This window comes from Xenopus laevis, chromosome 2S (genome assembly GCF_017654675.1).
Source record: "Xenopus laevis strain J_2021 chromosome 2S, Xenopus_laevis_v10.1, whole genome shotgun sequence".
NCBI lineage: Eukaryota > Metazoa > Chordata > Amphibia > Anura > Pipidae > Xenopus > Xenopus laevis.
Genome location: NC_054374.1, coordinates 29,282,663 through 29,302,262, shown reverse-complemented (window position 1 = coordinate 29,302,262; position 19,600 = coordinate 29,282,663). Strand labels below are relative to the sequence as shown.

Here is a 19,600-nt window from a genome sequence, read left to right as displayed (position 1 = left end):
TACTATTATTATTATTGGCAGACTATACACAGCTGCACCCATGGGAGAACAAGACAGAACGTGCAGAGGGAACACAGTGGGAGACTCTGCTGACACCCAAGAGGCACTTAATCCTCTGATCCCACAGGCAGATCAGTTGGTGTCACTTCCCTGGGGAAAGGTTCTGCCCAATATACGTCATTAGCATCCGAAGTGTTGCACATGTGCTGCCAGTTCAGACTCCCCAAGGGGCAGATCCTGGGCTCATGGACTTTCCCACAACTGCAGTGATCCGGCATCAGGTCTCAGGGAGGCACCCCTTTCTTGAAAAAGTGTATTTACTCCATTGGGTCACTGCGCAGGTGAATGATGAGAGGGGGCATCATAGAGGCACCCATTATACCCTCTGTGCCCTGGTGCATTGACAGGAGTGTGGTGGTGCCACTGTGTGTCATGCCCATTTACCCTGGGGTGATGACTTCAGCTGCTTATGCCTGAAGGGGAGATGGATGGAAAAGGGGGGGGGGAGAAGGGAATAATGCCAAGTAGCTGGAGCCCACACATCATTCACACACTGCTTGGCCCTAATTACAGCTTTTCCCAATGACTGAACGCCAGCTCTGTGCCCATTGATTTTCTCTTTCTGTAACAGCTGCACAAAGTGGCTCCGGAATGGAAAAAGTTTCAGTTCTCCATTCACTCTCCCTTGTGATCATCTGACTGTGTAATTGCAGCAGCTCTCCCTCCAGGGGCCACACGTTTCGGTACACTGAGGGGCCACGTGGGATTATCACAAGATTCTGTAACACAGCAAACCATTCTCTGGTGCCCACATAGGGGCGGAGCTCTGGGCATTGATGGGGCACTGCTATTAGAGAAAAAGCTTTGTTGGCACTCAAAGGGGCAAATCTGACAATGGGGGCAATGTTTCCACTACACGCTTTACAGAGTCAGGGGGCTGAATGTGGGAACTACCCTTCCAATAACCCAGTGCTTTGGCACACAAAACCCTTTATAGTACCCGATGCCCCTGATTCTGTTAAATTATATTCATTCAGTTGCATTCAAATAAACTCATTATAAAACCCTGAATTGGCACAGCATTGTGTTTCTGCTTAGGGCCCCAGTACCCAGAATTCCTCTTTTACAGTAAAACCTTTACACACAAGCCGTGGCACACAAAGCCCCAATTCTGATTGGCAGAAGCCAAATCAGGTGGGAGTGGAGACGGGGCCAATGAAAAGATCTCGTCACTGCTGCATGTGATTTAAAGAGATGTTCTTGTGTATCTGCCACATCTTTGCCTCCAACTTTAATAATGGTACCATGTTTTATCACAGCAGTGACTTTCCTCCCACTTGTATCATACACAGGCATCTCCAGCCAGCAGTGCTGTATGCCCCAAGTCCTGGCCATTATGGCAGCATGGTATCACAGACAGACAGACAGACAGACAGACAGACAGACAGAGGAAACTCTTCAAACCGTCTTTATTTGTAAAAATGCAGATATATAAAACATCTCTGAACGTGCTCCCATTACAAAAAGAAACAAAAAGAAACTAACGATACCGGAGAAGGCACAATGAGAACTGGACGCACACAGGCGACACTGCGCCCCTTGCCAAAATGCATCTCTTCCACGGGAACAGGCTGAGTCAGACAGGTGCACGCAGGAGACGGGTGGGTGCAGGCAGATCGAGGGGCAGGAAGGGAAGTGAAATGTTCGGACAACCCGAAGGCTTTAATAATAGGTTTCTTTTTCCACCCAGCCTGGAGAGGAGAGAGACAGGGGGGTCAGTTTGGGAAGGCACCATGCGCAATTTAACTCAAACAGGAGGGATCTGAGTAAATATAGGGGGCCCTAGTGTTGCCAACAGAGCTTGCGCTCCACTTATTAGCAAGGACAAGAGGAAGGTACAGCCAATAAGCCTGCAGTATACTCACCACCTGGGCTGCGCCTGATAATCAGTTTACGGACTTCATCGTATATGAAGATGAGCAGTGAGTATGGGAAGGCACAGAACCACCAGGTCGGTCTGAAACACAGAACACAGATTGGTGAAACCACCTACTGCCAACTTGCCACCAGTCTGGGTCTCCTTGCAATTTCAGGAGTGCAACTTCTAGGTTTGCCATTACAAGACCTGTAGAACCATGTCCCAGAGGGCCGAGCACTTACTTGAGTGGGTACATGCGCAAAGCAACATCCATTCCGGGACAGTAAGACAGGAAGGCAGCCAGAGCCGTCTCTTCAAACAGCCCAAAGATGAGGATTTTATTCCTGAGGGGGGAAAATAATCCAGAGATCAGCTGAATAGCTCCAAACCAGTATAACCAGTTGCCAGCAGGTCAGACCAGCAACACATTCCAGCATGCCACCATGAGAGCTCCACTCGGGCTGCGCTTGGTTACTCACTTCATGCCCTGCTGGAATACGGAATTCCTTCTGGTCTTACAGATGATCAGATCGGCCCACTGTACAACCACAATACTGACGAAGAAAGAGGTATGGCAGGTGAACTCCACAATCTTCCTCTGCTCGTAGGTCTATGCAGCGGGGGCAAGACAGAGGGATTAGTAGGGCATATTAACTATCAGAGGCGCTAAACTTCTTGCAAGACTAGGAATCAGCACTGGGACCCAGAAACTGACTCACCCACTGTTGTCCATAACTGTCTTCTACATCATTTGTCCAGCGGTCGTCCCAGTTCACTCTGATACCGAGCAGCGTCCAGGGCAGGAAGCCATTTTCAGCCAGGATCACAAAGTATGTGAAGAATCCTCCCAGGGCTTGGATCATACCTGCAGAAAGGACCAAGGTATTCAGTCTGTCATATAAGCAAATAGCATAGAGTCTAAACAGCAGGCCCTTTGAACCCTTCCCATATAACCAAAACCAGTGCCATGGCACCCCTCCCAAATTGGCATAGCTACCAAAAAGTCCACATCTCTAGGTGTCCTCTAAAAGTGTGGACTCACCGATCTGCCCATAGGCCATACTGATGAGTCTTTCATTCACCAGCTTGTCTGTTTTGGGATTTCGGGGCTGTCGCTTCATGATGTCACTCTCAGCTTGCTCATAAGCCAGGGAGATAGCAGGGACCTGTACAAACAAATCAGGGAGCAATTAGAGCTGATGTTTAGCCACAGAGAATCTGCTTTAGCACACAGAGTGCCAAGACTTACCATGTCTGTGCCCAGATCGATACACAGGATGGTGACAGTGCCCAGGGGCAGAGGAATGTTGGCGATGATGAAGATGAGGAAAGGTGTGATTTCAGGGATATTACTGGTCAGGGTGTAGGCAATGGATTTCTTCAGGTTATCAAAAATCAGACGCCCTGGAAGAGATAGAAGATATTCACTCATACTCTGAACAGACTTGGCTCTTTTGCTCACGTCTTTTGTGGGGTTAAAAAAAAAACTCACCTTCCTCGACTCCAGTAACAATAGAAGCAAAGTTATCATCCAACAGGATCATGTCGGCTGCCTGCTTGGAGACATCAGAACCAGCAATACCCATAGCGATACCAATATCTGCCTTCTTCAGAGCTGGGGAGTCATTTACACCATCACCTGTCACTGCCACAATGGCACCCTGTGTGTACACAAGAGCAAGGGTAAGTCTGATGGGAACAGGAAGCAAGAGGAATTAAAGGCGCATGCGCTGGCTCAATGCTAGGGTAGATAAGTACCAGTATAAAAGTAAAAACCACGTTTATTGTGTCATTCAAAAGCATGAAAAAATTCAAAAATGGACGAGCGTGGCAGGGGAGTGCATGGCTCTACGCGTTTCGTGACTATAATGGTCACTTCGTCAGAAGCCAATGGGAACAGGAGCCCCACAAAATATACAGACCAAACAAACAAACATGGCTGAGGGAATATGAAAAACAGACCTGTCGCTGACAACCCTCCACAATGATGAGCTTTTGCTGAGGAGATGTTCTGGCAAATACTATCTCTGTGTGATGCGTGAGGATGTCATCAATCTGCTCTTGTGTCATGTCCTTTAGGTCTGTGCCATGGATCACACAGGCCTTGGCATCTCTGCAGAATAAAACACACAATTTACAGTCAGAGTCCCACATGTGCTATACAGGTACACATGACTTATTCTCAATCACAGAGTCTTCTCCAATAGCCCCTCATTTCCAACATACCTGGGGTTCACCTGGTTGACTGGAATGTTGAGCCGGGCTGCAATATCCTCCACAGTTTCGTTGCCTTCTGAGATGATACCGACTCCCTTAGCAATGGCCTTGGCTGTAATTGGGTGGTCGCCTGTTACCATGATAACCTGCAGAGTGAAGGAATGGACTGGTTACCAGAAAAAGGTGCAAAACCTGCTGGGAAGGGCATGCTATTGAGCTGGGTAGAGAAGTGCAGGGTGAGAGCACGTTCCCAGAAGCTCTGCAACCAACACAGTTGCAAAACAGGTAGGAGGAATCATAAATCACTCACTTTGATTCCAGCACTTCGGCATTTCCCAACAGCATCAGGCACAGCAGCACGGGGTGGATCAATCATGGAGATCAATCCAACGAAGCAAAGGTTCTCTGTTGGGAAGTTCACCTCCTCTGTGTCAAACTGAAATCCATCTGGGAACTGGTCATCGGGCAAAGTAAGGTGGCAGAAACCTGCAGGAAGGAGTGGGGAAGACTTAGAACCAGTGGCATGGAAGAGGTGAGGGCAGAACTAGTATCCTAGTCACTCTTGGCACTTACCCAACACTCTTTCTCCCAGACCACCCAGCTCCAGGTAGGCATTCTGGAAAGCATCCTTCAGTTCCTCGTCCAGGGGCTGCTCTTTGCCCTGCATTATAATGGTAGAGCATCGATCCAAGATGCGCTCAGGGGCTCCTTTCATGACCAGAATGTAGCGGGACTCGGATGGGTTTGCATTCTTGTGTACAGACAGCTGGAAACAGAGTAGGATATGAGAGAGGATTCTTCGACTCAGGTGCATGTACAACTGTGGGTGCACCCTCTGTGTTATTAACCTGGCATTCCCCTTAAAATTAGCTTCATAGCACCCTCGTCTACTGCATAAACCAACTAGATCATATACATATAGCACTAATACACTATTCACTGTATTGGGTTAAGGCAAGAGGACAGAGCCAGAGCTCCCCCTTCCTAGCGTGGACATGGGCAGGAGTGAATAATTGGATGGAATGTCCAATCTGTGGGAGATAATTCCCCAGTGAGCAGATTAGAAAGTGCAGGAGAAAGCTGGCTAACAAGATTAGCTCTTCCAGCCGGGCAGCACAGCGGCCTCCTAATGCCACCAGCCAAGCTGCACAGTTTACAGTTAATCTAGCACTGCAAGGTTTGGGGGTTACACTAAAGAAATACTAAGAAACAGACACAGAGTAATCTGTTAACCCTCTGGTGGCTAGCTGACACAGAATCGGGAGTGCGGCTATTTGCAGAGCAGAGCTTAATGCGTCTGCGTAAGCACTGGGCTTCCGCTGCAGATAACTGGTTTATATTAAGCTGAGCTGACAGACACATCCTTTATCAGACAGTGCTGAGAGGAATCAGCAGGAGGCCGCTGGACACAGCACTCACACAGGCTGCACACGCTCAGATCACAGCAGCACAGTGGGAAGGGGCAGCGCATTTGATCAGGGCATTCCAAAGGCAACAGGGCCTGCTCTGCTCAGTGCTGCTGACAGCAGAGCCTGGGAAGCTCAGAAGAGAATGGATCAGCTCTCAAAACAATCCATTCAAAGGGTCTGGCAACTGTGACCCTAGATGGAAGGAGACCAGGAGCTACTGTTGTGCAACACTTCATCCTACAAAATGCTGATCTTTAGCTCTTTCCAATAAGTCCTGTCCCATGCAACTGCCAGGAGTACATGATCTAACAAAAACCCAAACAAATCCCCTTTTGTTCAACCAGGTCATGCTCTTGGGTTTGAAGCCACTTACCTGGTATTTGTTTGTAGAGTTGAATGGAATTTCTGCCACTTTGTGGTTCTTTTCTCTCATATCCCTCACAGACCCACAACACAACTCAATGCACTTCAGCAGGGCAGATTCTGATGCATCTCCAGCAACATCTCTCTGTGGAGTGCAGAGAGGTGAAAGGTTAGCTCTGGCACCAATTGTCTACAAGGTATGGACCCCCACGTCTCACTATGAACGAGTGTTGCCAAAATCCGGACACCACCATACAGAGGGTACAAATGTCACCTCTATATTCCATACATGACCTAAGGCACAGCAACATTTTCTACAGCCACCCAAATGCAAAAGCCTGGATGGAATCTTGAAAAACCAGACAGAAGGGTTCTGTGTGACACTCGCACACACAAATGCGCACTTGCAGCGATCAAAAAACTTGATTTATAAATGCAATTGCTATGGTAAGCAGTTTCTGTTTATATTGAATACTCTGAGTTTTGACTTCTGATGTAGCAGAAGTAAGTGGATTAAGAGAGATGAAAGACAATGGACTTCTACATGGTTTCAAGAGCCAGAAACAGAAAACAGAACATTGTTTGCAATAGGTTATACAGTGAAAAGGTCAGAGGAATGGATAATGGGAGGCTGCTCACAATTACATGTTCTTTCAATAAGTTTCCCTTTAACCCTTTCCTACAGCAACGGGCCAATAATGTCTGAACACATCAGGTAAGTAGTAGCTGGACAGTACATCAGTTCTCTTTGCAGGGGCACAATATAATGGGCTGGAGAAGAACTTGCCTTCAGGATGGGGGTGTTCTCCTGTCCAGCTTGAAACACTGCTCTGTTACACAATCCAGCAATCCGAGACAGGGCTGTCCATGTGGGGGAACTCTTATCGAAGGAGGCACCTATAAAAAAAAACAAAAAAAAAAAAACAATAATTAAAGATATCCCTCTAGGCCCCCTCTTCAGTGTCAGAGGGTGCATAATGCAGTGATTCTGCTCCTGTCATCTAACTCACCGCTCTGGTTCTCTGTGGTGTCGGCTTCATGGATCTGGTTATCAAACCACATATGGGCTACAGTCATTCGGTTCTGGGTTAGGGTCCCGGTTTTGTCAGAGCAAATGGTAGAAGTGGATCCCAATGTCTCCACAGCTTCCAGATTCTTTACAAGACAATTCTTGCGGGCCATTCTTTTGGCGGTCAACGTGAGGCAAACCTAAAATTGAAAACAAAAAGGTCACAAGATGCATGGGGGCAGTGAAATTAGACTAAAAAGCAGGTGGAACTGGAAACACTCATATTTGGCACTACAACTGTCCAGTCCTTTGACATTGCAACAACTTTTTTCCCTACATCAGTCTCTCTAGCCCAGGATGTGCACTGCCAAGCCAAAGCGCTACCACTTCACATGATATTTATAGGCACACTCACCGTGACTGTAGCCAGCAGCCCCTCTGGCACGTTGGCGACAATGATACCAATGAGGAAGATGACGGCCTCTAGCCAAGAGTACTGCAGAATGAGTGACAGGATGAAGAAGGAGACCCCCAGGAAGACCGCCACGCCAGTGATGATGTGAATAAAATGCTCAATTTCAATGGCAATGGGGGTACGTCCTCCCTCCAGACCAGAAGCCAGAGTGGCTATACGACCCATCACTGTACGATCACCGGTGTTAACAACAATTCCACGGGCTGTGCCTGAGAGACAGAAATCCAGGATGTTCCTCATTTAACTGGACCCTTTTCTATTGCCCCAGCCAATATTTCTCTGTTTGCATCAGGTGGCCCAACAATAATGGCCGATTATTTCATCTCACATCCCAAGCTCACCTTCCACACAGTTTGTAGAGAAGAAAGCAATGTTGCGAGTCTCCAGTGGGTTGTCATTGGTGAAGTCAGGAGAGCGGGTCTGGGGCTCAGACTCTCCAGTGAGGGAAGAGTTATCCACCTAGGGTAGAAGATGGTCAGGTGTCTGTTACTGTCTGAAACTCCAGTATGACTTGATTACTGAGCTATGTGTATGAACCCCCTCCCCTGCCTGTGTGTGAGGATCTTTCTATGAGAAACAGCCATTACTTTCCCCAGTCTCACCTTGCAGCCATGAGAGGAGATGACCCTAAGATCAGCAGGTATCCGATCTCCTCCCTTCACTTCTACCAGGTCACCCAAAACCACTTCTTCCGCATTGATACTCAACTTCTCTCCGCTTCGGATTACAAGGGCTTGCTGTGTGACAGAGGAGCCTCCATTTAGTGAGACACAGGGGAAACCCAATACCAATAAAAGACATGGGCCAGAACACTATAAAACATTTACATTACATGTCATGTACTAAGAATAACTCCCTGCAGCTGTAAAGAAGGGAATGTCTTAACTGCCGAAATACTGCCATCGTCAGGACCCAGGGGACAGCTACTTTATATACTGGGAATAGTCCATCAAACTCTGGCATCAATTAGCCAGGGACACCACTAAATATTTAACCCTTTAGCAGAGGAGAGTTCAGTCTGTAGGCATTCTGCCCCCTTAGCAAAGAAACTGCACCTGAGGAACCATGTTCTTGAAGGACTCCATGATCTTTGAGCTTTTCGCCTCTTGGTAGTAGGAGAAGCAGCCGGTAATGATAACGACAGCAGACAAGACAACACCGAGGTAGAGCTGGAGGGAAGAGGAGAGAGAGAGAGAGAGAGTTTGGCTTCGGTACCAACACTACAATGACAGTCACCTGTACAGAGCAACTGGGCACTCACATTATCATTCTGTGGCTCTTCTTCCATGGCAGCTTGGATACCATAGGCCAGGAAACAGAGTATGGCTCCAATCCACAGCAGCATAGAGAACCCCCCAAACAGCTGGCGGCAAAATTTCACCCACTCTGGAGTAGTGGGGGGTGGAGTGAGGGAATTGGGTCCATCTCGTGCCAGGATCTCTGCTGCCCGGGCTGTGGTCAGACCCTGAAAAAGAGAAAGGAAGGGAGGAGGCATTAATCCATTTAATTCAGAATGTTTTCCATTAGACCCTCAGAGAAACTGACCAATCAGAGCACATATTGGGAGCTTCTTCCCGGGGGCAGTGTAGAGAAAACACGTGACTTACTTTTTGCAGGTCTGTCCCAAACTTGCGGTGCAGCTCATCCAGGCTCAGTTTGTGGTCCTCCTGCAGAAGGGAGAAGGTAAGGGGTTAATTTCAGTCACAAGGAATGGCCCTCTTACAGGGGAAAGGGACCAAAGGCAGATGAGATACAATACAGCCCCACCAACTTAATCTCCATCTGACTGGCAAATTCACCATGACTCAGATCCTGTGGCACAGGGAAACCGTAACAGGCCACTTACCATGGTCACTTCCTTCTTTAACTCGTCCATGTCTTTGTCTTTCCCCTTTCCCTTTTTCTTCTTGCCCCCCTGCTCAGAGGTAGCTGCAGGCTCATACTGGTCTCTTCCGGCCTGTCGTGGGGAAGAAAAAAACAAAAAAAAAAAAAACTTTTCTTCAAGGGAAATTCATATATTTAATTTGAATTATTTCTATAAATGTTTTGCAAAGATAGAGGTAACTGTTTATTTATAGTGGCAGAAGCTGCCATACTATGCAAAAGAGGTGCCATGTTGGAAAGCTCTAGGGATACAGTTTCAGTCCAAGCGTCTAAGAGAAGGGTGTGTCCTCATTTTACTGTACAGTAAAGACATACACAACATGCACTCTGCGACCCAGTACAACTCAGCATTATGTTCCCTCAATAACCCCATTGACTGGCTCCAGGTGGAGCAAAGGAGCTGCCCATGTGTAACACCCTCCCCATGTACCTCTGTGCGCATACAGGTAATCTGTTTAATGGAATAACTACAGTGCCAACCCCTAAATACTGCCTGGCAGCTGCTATGCAGGGAGCCAAGGGTGGGGGCACCCTAATAGCATACACAGCACCCATGCACAAAATGGCCACACAGAGAGTGTGTGCAGAGAATGCAGGAGTCTGTGCCAGAGCAGAGGGATAATATGTCTGCCAGCCGTTGCCAAAACAAACAGAAGGCAGAAGTGTCGCCTCCCAGCAGAGACGTTTAACAAGGTGACAAGACGGAGAGACCACACTGGCAACTGATACGGGTGGGGACAGTGCCAGGGGCTGGACGGAGACTGGGTCACCCAGCTGTCACCCTCCTGACAAACTGGAATCTGAAGGCTATGATAGTGTTTTACTCTAGATTGGGTTGTCTTCAATATCTGTGGAGGAAAACAGGTACATTATTATCCTAAAAATGGTATGATACTCCAATGGTCATTCATGCCTATTGGGGCCATTGTATTAATTTTTCTGATCCAATATGCTTCTTTTTGGGCCAGTGTTTTTCTCATGTCACCTCCCCTATTAGGCATTTTTATCTGTTCCAGAACCAACCATTTCAGTTGGCTGACATTGTGTCCTTCTGTATGGAAGTGTCTGGAGACAGACGTATCTGAGGCTGTTCCCATTTTGAAGTTTCTGATGTTTCCCCTGTGTTCTTTGATTCGGTCTTTGACTGCTCGTATTGTTTGACCGATTTACGCTAATCCACAGGGGCATTTTAAACAGTACACCACAAATTTAGATTCACAAGTGGTATAGTGTCTCAGTTTAATCTGTGTACCCTTGGTTGGATGGCTCACTGTGTTTCCTTTTACAATAGAGGCACAGCATATGCAATTCAAACAAGGAAACGTGCCTTTCTTAGGTTTACCCATAAAGCGATTCTCCTTTTTCTCCTGACTGTCTGAGGGGCATAGCGTATCTTTAAGTGTGCGCCCTCTTGTATAACAAAACATGGGAGGTATACGGAAGAGATGCCCATAATTTGTATCCTGTTGGAGAATTGGCCAGTATTTTTTTATAGTTTTTTCTATGGCCTTACTTTGTTTTCCGAATTTTGAAACAAAAGGTATCCTATTTTGTTTTTTTGTTTTGTTTTCAGATTTCAGTAATTTTTTTCGGTCTAATTGCATTACCTCTTTAATAGTGGGTATAAGTTTATTTCTCCTATATCCCCTATTCAGGAACTTTTTGGTAAGCATATTGACAGAGCCTTGGAAAGAGTCTGTGTCTGAAGATATACGTAAAGCTCTTATGTATTGGCTTTTGGGGATGGCTTTTATAATGTTGGGATTATGAAAGCTGTCTGATGTTAGCAGTGTGTTTAGAAAACATGGAAGTTTTATTTGTTTATTATCTATCGAGATATTTACATCTAGAAAGTGGATTGATGTAGTAGAGCTCTCGCTGGTAAATTTTATAGTTTTATGCTTCTGATTAGCCTGGTCTATCATTTCTTGGAACTCTTTTTTCGTCCCTCCCCACAGTAACAGGATATCATCCACAAATCGCCAATAGTGGATAATATTTTTACAATGTTGTCCTTTCAAGAATATAGCATCCTCTATGTAGTTTACAAAGATATTGGCAAATGCGGGAGCGACCGCTGCCCCCATTAAGGTTCCCTGGCGTTGCCAGAAGTACTCTCCTTCAAATCTGAAGTAGTTTTTTTGTAAGACTATTGTTAAACAATCAATCAGAAAAAAAATTAAATGGTGTGACAGGTTTGTTTCCAATAATGCCTCCTCTATATATCTTAGAGGGGTTCAAGTATGGAGCCAATAGCAGAAATTATAGGACGCCCAGGGGGATCTATTAAAGATTTGTGTATCTTTGGTAATAAGTAAAGCACCGGAGTGCGGGGGTGCTCCACCTGTAGAAAGTCTTTCTCCTGCCTCGAGATTACTCCATTATCATATGCCTCCTGTGTTAGTGCATCTATTTGTTTTTTTATTTCAAAGACTGGATCTTTATTTATTTTTTCATAGTAGCTGCTGTCTCCTAATTGCCTGTATGCTTCCTCCATGTATTTGCACCTATCCATTACAACAACGGCCCCCCCTTTATCTGCTGGTTTTATTATAATTTCTCTGTTGTTTTGTAGGGCCTGTAATGCTTGTTTTTCCTTATACGTTAAATTATTTTTACTTTTCCCCATCTGTATTTTATGTGGCTGATCCCAGATATTTGATACCTCATTTCTAATTACATTCTCAAATGTTATTATACAGGGTGCTTCCACTATTGGTACAAACGTACTAGGTTTTTTTAATATGTGCACTTTTAGGATAATAATGTACCTGTTTTCCTCCACAGATATTGAAGACAACCCAATCTAGAGTAAAACACTATCATAGTTTTCGCTTTATAGAAGCCAACTAAGGGTAAGATACGAATAATTAAACCCAAAAATGAATTAAATGTAAAACATAAATGTGGGCAGACTCTGCTTTTTCAAGTCTTTTAGGTAGGCTCATAAAAGAGCAGTTCCTTATGTATATTGAGAAAATTTATGTACATAACTGTTTTTTGAAACTCTTATTGTAAAAAAACTATTTTTGATATTTTTGATCTTTTTATGATGTTTAGACACGATGCCATATATATGGAGAAGGACAAGTTCACACATGGACACTGAATTGTGACACATGGATCTACCATTTTTAAATTTTCTAAAAAATGTTTGACTAAGGACCTAAGGGTTAACTACCCGGGGTTTTGTTGATTGGTGGGCGGGCCAACATCACATGTGGTGTATAAGTATGTTCATTTCACACCAGTTTGTACACACTTGAAAAAGGGCCAATAGGTCCGAAACATGTCGTGTGGTGACACAATAAATAGCATAATTGCAGTTAATCTGCTGTCGTGAATGATTCCCATACTTCACAATACATTGGATATATACAGGGTGCCGGAGACGGAGCATCCAGGGAACCATCACAAGTAAGGCACAATCACTAATCAGTGTAAAACCCTCTGCTATGGAATCTGAAGGCATCACTAACAGGAAGACATGCATGAGATTTAATTTGGTTTCTATGGCAACCCTTCTGTACCCAAAATCCCATGTTCTATCTAAGGCCTAGTGAATAAAAGCACCTCAGGATGAAGGGAGACAGCAGGAAAGTTGCTCCCTTGTGCTAATCCACTAGCCAGGTTAATGCCGCCCTCCTCCTCCTCCACAAGGAGTGTGTGGTGTCAGGTGCTCTGGGAACAATGGGCCATAGATAAAAACAAAGCAGAACCACAGAAACTGGAGCTGGGAGTAATGGCAGGAGGAGGGTGGGAGAATAACAGGGGATTATGGGAGCAAGTGGCAGCAGGTACAGAATGGAGAGAAGCAATAGGGCAGTTCAGGTGAGATGGCAGCTGGTAAAGGAGAGAGGCAGTGGGGAAGTTCTGGGGAGGTGGCAGTTTATATGGAAAGGTAAGGGCATTCTATTGTACAGCGCTGCAGAACATGTTGGTGCATTATAAATACATATCACTAATACTATGCCATAAACTGCGCAGTACAGTCCCTCCAAGGTTTCCGGCCTTGACAAGCCCCATTAACCCCTGCTCTCCTGAGCTCTGTCCTTCCTGGGATCTGGGTTAAAGGGACTAGGGCTTCCCACACTGAAAGCAGAGACTCAGGTGGAGAGAGGGGGATGCGGTGCCTGCAAATGTCACAGTGAGACAGCATGAAGGATGTGGCTGCTGGCAGGGGAGGATGGGGTTAAATGAGTCACACCAGCCCAGCCCCCTCCCACAGGCAGTTGCACAATGCTGCAGTCAGTCAGTCAGCCAGTCAGTCTGGGAGGTACTTTCCATAAGCCAGAGCAGCACTGTTTCCATGATATAGTCACCACCCCCCTTCCCAATAATGGACAACTAGTGACTCTAATGCATTGATGGGTGCTCCCCCAGAATCCCTGAACCCCAGAAGCTATTTGTGTCAGATATGCATGGGCCAAGAAAGCCTTCATATCCCAGCATGCAATGAGAGGAAGCGGACACTCCTACTGGGAAGTGTGTAACATGCACTCTTGTTATTTCGGAGAATGGCACTTGTACGGCTTGCACTGGGTTTTACACTAACTGCCATCTGCACAGATAATAGGCGGTGCAATAAGGACCCACCCTTTTTCCCACACAACAGGTGCTCAAACAGTGGCAGTGCATTATGGGAAGGCTCTGGAACATGATCCCTGCACATATTGGAGCTTTAGCAACAAACACCAGAAGGTCTTTAGTGGGCTGGGACTCTGCTATAGCAGGGCACCCCATGGTACCTACAGCAGAATAAAGACAATTCCTTCCCCCATGTGCAACATGTCCACCCCCAGCCATAGTCCAACACAGCAGCCGTGGCTACAGAGAGCCGTAAAGATAGCCAGGCACTCCTCTAGCCTAATAATTAACTGCCAGCTCCATAAACTCCTGCCCCAGGGATCACAATCTGACCCCTACTGATGCCACAGCTGCTGAGACGACACACTGCAGTGCCACGCCAATGCTTAGATGCCCACCCAGGAGCAGCATGTGGAACCCACACCAGGCACCATGACCTGGCTGGTATCAGTCTCTCCTAAACTTTATGGGACATCCCTCTGAGAGCCCTGGCCTAGATTAGTGGCAGCCCTGGCCTAGATTAGTGGCAGCCCTGGCCTAGATTAGTGGCAGCCCTGGCCTAGATTAGTGGCAGCCCTGGCCTAGATTAGTGGCAGCCCTGGCCTAGATTAGTGGCAGCCCTGGCCTAGATTAGTGGCAGCCCTGGCCTAGATTAGTGGCAGCCCTGGCCTAGATTAGTGGCAGCCTGATAGCACAGCGGCCCCAGGAGAACAGAAGTACCTGTTCATCAGTCTTGATGGGCTCCCATTACATCTCCGGCTCCTGGGGGGGGGGGGGGTGCATACAATTCAGTTTTATGTGTAACCTAGAAAACCTGCTGAGGCCACACAACACCCACCATCCATCACAGGGCATCTCCTTTCAAGGGATCACTACACAGCAACAAGGCCCGTCACACGGCGGAGCTGCCATACCCCTTGCCCATTTTCCCACAAGCCTCATGAAAAAGGATTAAATAAGGGGCAGTTTATGGCTATACAAGGGGCACATGATGAGGTACACGTGCCCCCAGTAACCCTCCTGTGAAGTCCCCAGCCCAAGTTATACAATGACCTTGCCCAAGGACACACATGACATCACTGCTGGCAGAGGGCACCACAGGGCAAATCCATGTAAAGGCGCTGGCAGGGAGACTGGGGCAAGTTGCATCAAGTCTCAGAGACAAGAGTTCCCAAGGCATCAGGACTAGCACCCCACGGGGACAGGTACGAGCCAAAGGAGGGGTGCCAGGGACAGGGCAAGGTAAAGCCTGCCAGCAGATTACTGTGAACAGTGAGTACCAGACAGTAGGCAAAGCAAGGAAGCACCGAGCCATGGCACAACATACCCCTGGGCCAGACAGATGCCAAGGCTTTTATACTGGCTGTTCAAGCGGAAAGGGCACACCCACATTGCTCAATGTTAGACGGGGAGGGTGAAAGTCCAGTAAGTAATTGCCCTCGGAGACATCTTGGACTATGTCAGAGTCTTTTTATGGGCATGTATATTGCCATGGAATGCAAAAAACAATCTGATGCCACTGATCAGCAGACACTAGGGCGCCCGGCACGGCCTTCACACCCAACAAGTGGAAAGGGGTATAAATGCCATGTCGCCAACACCTTCAATACCCCCCCCCCCCAACACTAGCTCATGCCTTCATAGGGGCAGGCTGAGGAAAAGCATGGCACCCCCTTTTGTGGCAGAGCAATGAAAGGGTTAAAACTTCCCCCAGCAATGCTTGGGATAGTAGCAACCTTGACATGCCAGTTACAGGAACAATGGTACCTCTCAGACTCACTGGATCTGTCCCCCCAATCCTCCCCCCCCCACACACACACTCCTCCCACTAGAGTCAGTGCAGGAGTAATAAGATGGCCAGGCTGACAGGAGGCTGATGGGAGTACACCAAGATACACTTGCAGGGAATACACAGAAGATTCCCTGCACCTCCCCCCAGGTCTATATATAACCCTCTCACTAGCAGCACAGAATAGCAGATATACAGTGTCCAAGCAAGGGGGTGTCACATACACAGCAATTAACCCCCAGCAGGCTGGATACAAAGGCTGGAGTGGCAGCAGAAGGAAGGGGCATACAGATCAGCTGGGTACCTGTGCCAACAAGGGAACTTGCTTCCTGGTGACTGGCACCTGCACCACAACACTACCCAGGAAGGGGGGGCGATTTCCTTTTGCCCTTCCCAAATAGAGACACACCCTGCACCCCCTTTCCCTGCAGCACCCCATTCCGCTGCAACCCAGTGCCCTAAGGAAATTCTCTGACCTGACCGACATCACATACAGCCACACTTATATACGACAGTATGCCCAGTGCCAAGCACGCGACAGTTGGCAGTGCCAGGGCATAGGGCAAACAAGCACATAGCCAGTACGGCTGGGCAAGAGTCATTGCTGCAGTAATGAAAAGTGGGAGGCCCATGCTAGGAAGGGTGAAGCAGATCCTGGCACTGCCACACTGAATACAAGGAAGCTGGCTGCCATGCCGCATCCTCAGAGCTTGGGGGAATGCCAGCAGTGCCTGCCAACCGCCGGGGTGGGAAGCGCCAACAAGCCGCATGGCCCTGCCCATATTGCAGCCTCTGACTCCCTGCAGTCCTACAGAGAATTCCTTATGGCCGACTCAGCATCCACATACCCGCCAGTGCCACCAGCCATACTGCAGAGCTGACCCTTTGCTGCTTGGGCACAGCGCCAACATAACCCAATAGGAAATAGGGCACCCAGTAGATTGCAGAGCAGAATTAAGAATAAGTATATTCAAGAGAAAAGGGAACTCAGCGGCTGTGGTTGGATCAGACAGTTCAGACAGGGAGTACTATGTGCAGACACAGCAGTCAGTAGGATGGGGGGGGGCACAGTTTCCTTTGCACATCTCACTTCCTGCACTTAAAGGAGTCTCGGGGCTCCTATGAAGGAAAGTGGGTTCCCTGGGAGGCTGCACAGCCAAATAAGACCTAATCATGTTTGGGACTGTGCAGCAATGGAAGAACTGGAATTTCTGCACAGATTCCCAAAGAGAGACTGCCCTGGGGCATCAATTCTCACCCCTCCCCCAGGAATTCTGCCCTGGAACACCGTGTAATCAGATTTGCCTCCAGAGAGGAGAGTGCCTGCGGCCACATACTGCAGCTCCTGGCACCCACCTCACCAAAGTACAAACAGTGTCCAGACACCCACTGCCCACCCATCCCGTTTATGAGCAGCACAGAAGGCTGAATATGGCTATAGAGATGGGGGAGGGCTATACAACCAAATCAATCATATGCCCACATATAGCATTATGCCAACCTGCCCCCAGTATATACCCCAAGTGAAAATGTACCCCTAATCTGACTGACAGATAGAGGTGTACCAGCCTCGGGAGTGGATAATGTCTCAAACCACAAGAAAATCTTGGCATCAAATCCAAGAACTGGTTCCAGACTCTTCCCACTATTTGCAACATAAATCCAAAAACATCACAGCCATCCTGCACTGCATATACCCACTTCCATGCACCCCACTACCACTCACAGTGGCACAGTGGGCAGCCCATAGATCATAAACAAACCTACACCAACATAATGAGCAACTGGTACATATTCAGCCCCACGACCTGCAGTAGTGCCATAAACAACCAACCTGTCTGTGAATGCCACAATGGGCACCTTGTATATGGCCTGCCATTCACCTGAATATCCACCCTCCCATCTTAAAGACATAGCATGCCCCATACTAACACAACCTCACAGACACTGTCTCTCTCTCATACACACTGCTGTCTCTCTCTCATACACACTGCTGTCTCTCTCTCATACACACTGCTGTCTCTCTCTCATACACACTGCTGTCTCTCTCTCATACACACTGCTGTCTCTCTCTCATATACCCTGCTGTCTCTCTCTCATACACCCTGCTGTCTCTCTCTCATACACCCTGCTGTCTCTCTCTCATACACCCTGCTGTCTCTCTCTCATACACCCTGCTGTCTCTCTCTCATATACCCTGCTGTCTCTCTCTCATATACCCTGCTGTCTCTCTCTCATATACACTGCTGTCTCTCTCTCATATACACTGCTGACTCTCATATACACTGCTGTCTCTCTCTCTCATATACACTGCTGTCTCTCTCTCTCATATACACTGCTGTCTCTCTCATATACACTGCTATCTCATTACCCCCCACAGACAGAGTAGTGCCTCCTATATTTACCCTCTATACACATGACTATCTCTCTCACACACACTATATACACACACACACAGTGCGCAGCTTTTCCAGCTTAACAGCTCACCCCGTATCCCATGGTGGCGGTCGGTACTTCTCTTCTGGATGAACACTTCCTTCCTCCTCCTGACACTGAGGACTCAGCGCACCCGGCTCTAGACTTTATACCCTCCGCAGTCCATCCAACGTCACCGCATTCTGACGTCACGTTACCAGTGGCAACAGCGCCAGCCCCTCTAGATACAAGCCGGCCTACCAAGAAGAAGATGCAATGCCGGGAGGGGAACATGGGTGTCACGTGTCTGTGGCGGGACTGACAGTGTAGCATGCATATCACGTGGGGGTACCTTCTGGAGAAAATCACATTATGGCGCCCATTTAATTCATTTTGCACATCCGTTCATTTATAAGTGTAATTAATCGCCTGGAACCCAATCCCCACATAGTATATTGGATCCATTTCCCTTTTGTATCGACCTGGAACCCAATCCCCACACAGTCTATTGGATCCATTTCCCTTTTGTATCGACCTGGAACCCAATCCCCACAGAGTCTATTGGATCCATTTCCCCAGAGTATCAGCACTGGGAACCCAATCCCCACACAGTGTATTGGATCCATTTCCCCAGAGTATCGGCACTGGGAACCCAATCCCCATACAGTCTATTGGATCCATTTCCCCATCATTTTACTGACCCCTCTACAGCCAAATTAATGGCCACATAGTGTGGTTAGTACTGTTGCTACAGTCATGGGATTGAGAGAAACAGGAGCAGCTCCTATGGTCTGACACCCACACTGCCCCAGACCTGCTGGTATTGGGAATGTAGTGGGCACAGTGGGGCAAAATGGGCACAGGGGGGTTGTTAGGCAGATACATTTGCATTTTCACATTAAACTATGCATTGAGCTTTGATCAACAGAAATGAACATTCTCACAATATATTATAGGGCAGCACCATTGTGTCAGTGTTATTGACCCTTTAATGAGGCATTGTATGTGATGCAATGCACAGACTGACTGGCATTCTCATTAGCCCTGGGACAATGATGGTGTGGCTGATTAGGAAATGCCTATTGTATTAGACGATTTACCCTCATTATTTGCACTAACCATTGTGTAGGGGCAGATATCTGATTGTATGGGTTAATCTCATTTTACCACAATGTAACCAAGCACCTTCCCCCCTACACACTGTCTCTGTACATGTGTATTAGCACCCCAGCACCTACTCTGGCTCCAAGAAGGCACAACTGTCTCTGGAGAAACGATTAACCTGAAACCCAGTTATGTGCTGTGGCTGGTAAGGAGACTAATCACCTGCAATAAATCTCCTCTTCTGTGGCGACTAATCACCTCCAAAAAATATATTTGGCACCTTGTTTTTCTGAAGACATCCGAAGTTTCCTAGTGATGTGTGGTGACTGTTACCCCAATGTTTTTATATGAGTTAATGTTAGTTGGGCGGAGATTTGGGGTGAGTGCTTATTTGTGCACTGGGTACCTCTGGAACTATAGTAGGGTGACT

The 19,600-nt window shown here is 47.4% G+C and overlaps 1 protein-coding gene across 1 annotated transcript; it reads right to left on the bottom strand.

The window, feature by feature from the left end:
- Positions 1–1,452: 1,452 nt before the first annotated feature.
- On the bottom strand, positions 1,453–18,191 carry atp1a1.S (ATPase Na+/K+ transporting subunit alpha 1 S homeolog). The gene is made up of 23 exons (NM_001089111.1): positions 18,139–18,191; positions 9,238–9,348; positions 8,999–9,058; positions 8,653–8,856; positions 8,447–8,560; positions 7,994–8,128; positions 7,733–7,850; positions 7,332–7,600; positions 6,918–7,116; positions 6,695–6,804; positions 5,918–6,052; positions 4,709–4,901; positions 4,446–4,621; positions 4,145–4,281; positions 3,881–4,031; positions 3,411–3,579; positions 3,168–3,322; positions 2,961–3,084; positions 2,638–2,783; positions 2,398–2,528; positions 2,161–2,262; positions 1,926–2,017; positions 1,453–1,751 (listed from the first exon to the last, which is right to left on the bottom strand). Exons 1-23 carry the CDS (start codon positions 18,148–18,150, stop codon positions 1,723–1,725), a joined length of 3,072 nt encoding a protein of 1,023 aa, NP_001082580.1. The 5' UTR covers positions 18,151–18,191; the 3' UTR covers positions 1,453–1,722.
- Positions 18,192–19,600: the final 1,409 nt, after the last annotated feature.

Bases quoted from the DNA above. Each gene is read 5' to 3' on its own strand.
- atp1a1.S (NM_001089111.1), bottom strand. The intron at 7,117-7,331 runs GTGAGTGTGCCT...TTTCAATTTTAG, and splicing joins GGCTGCTGGCTACAGTCACG to GTTTGCCTCACGTTGACCGC. The intron at 2,529-2,637 runs GTGAGTCAGTTT...CCCGCTGCATAG, and splicing joins ACAGTTATGGACAACAGTGG to ACCTACGAGCAGAGGAAGAT.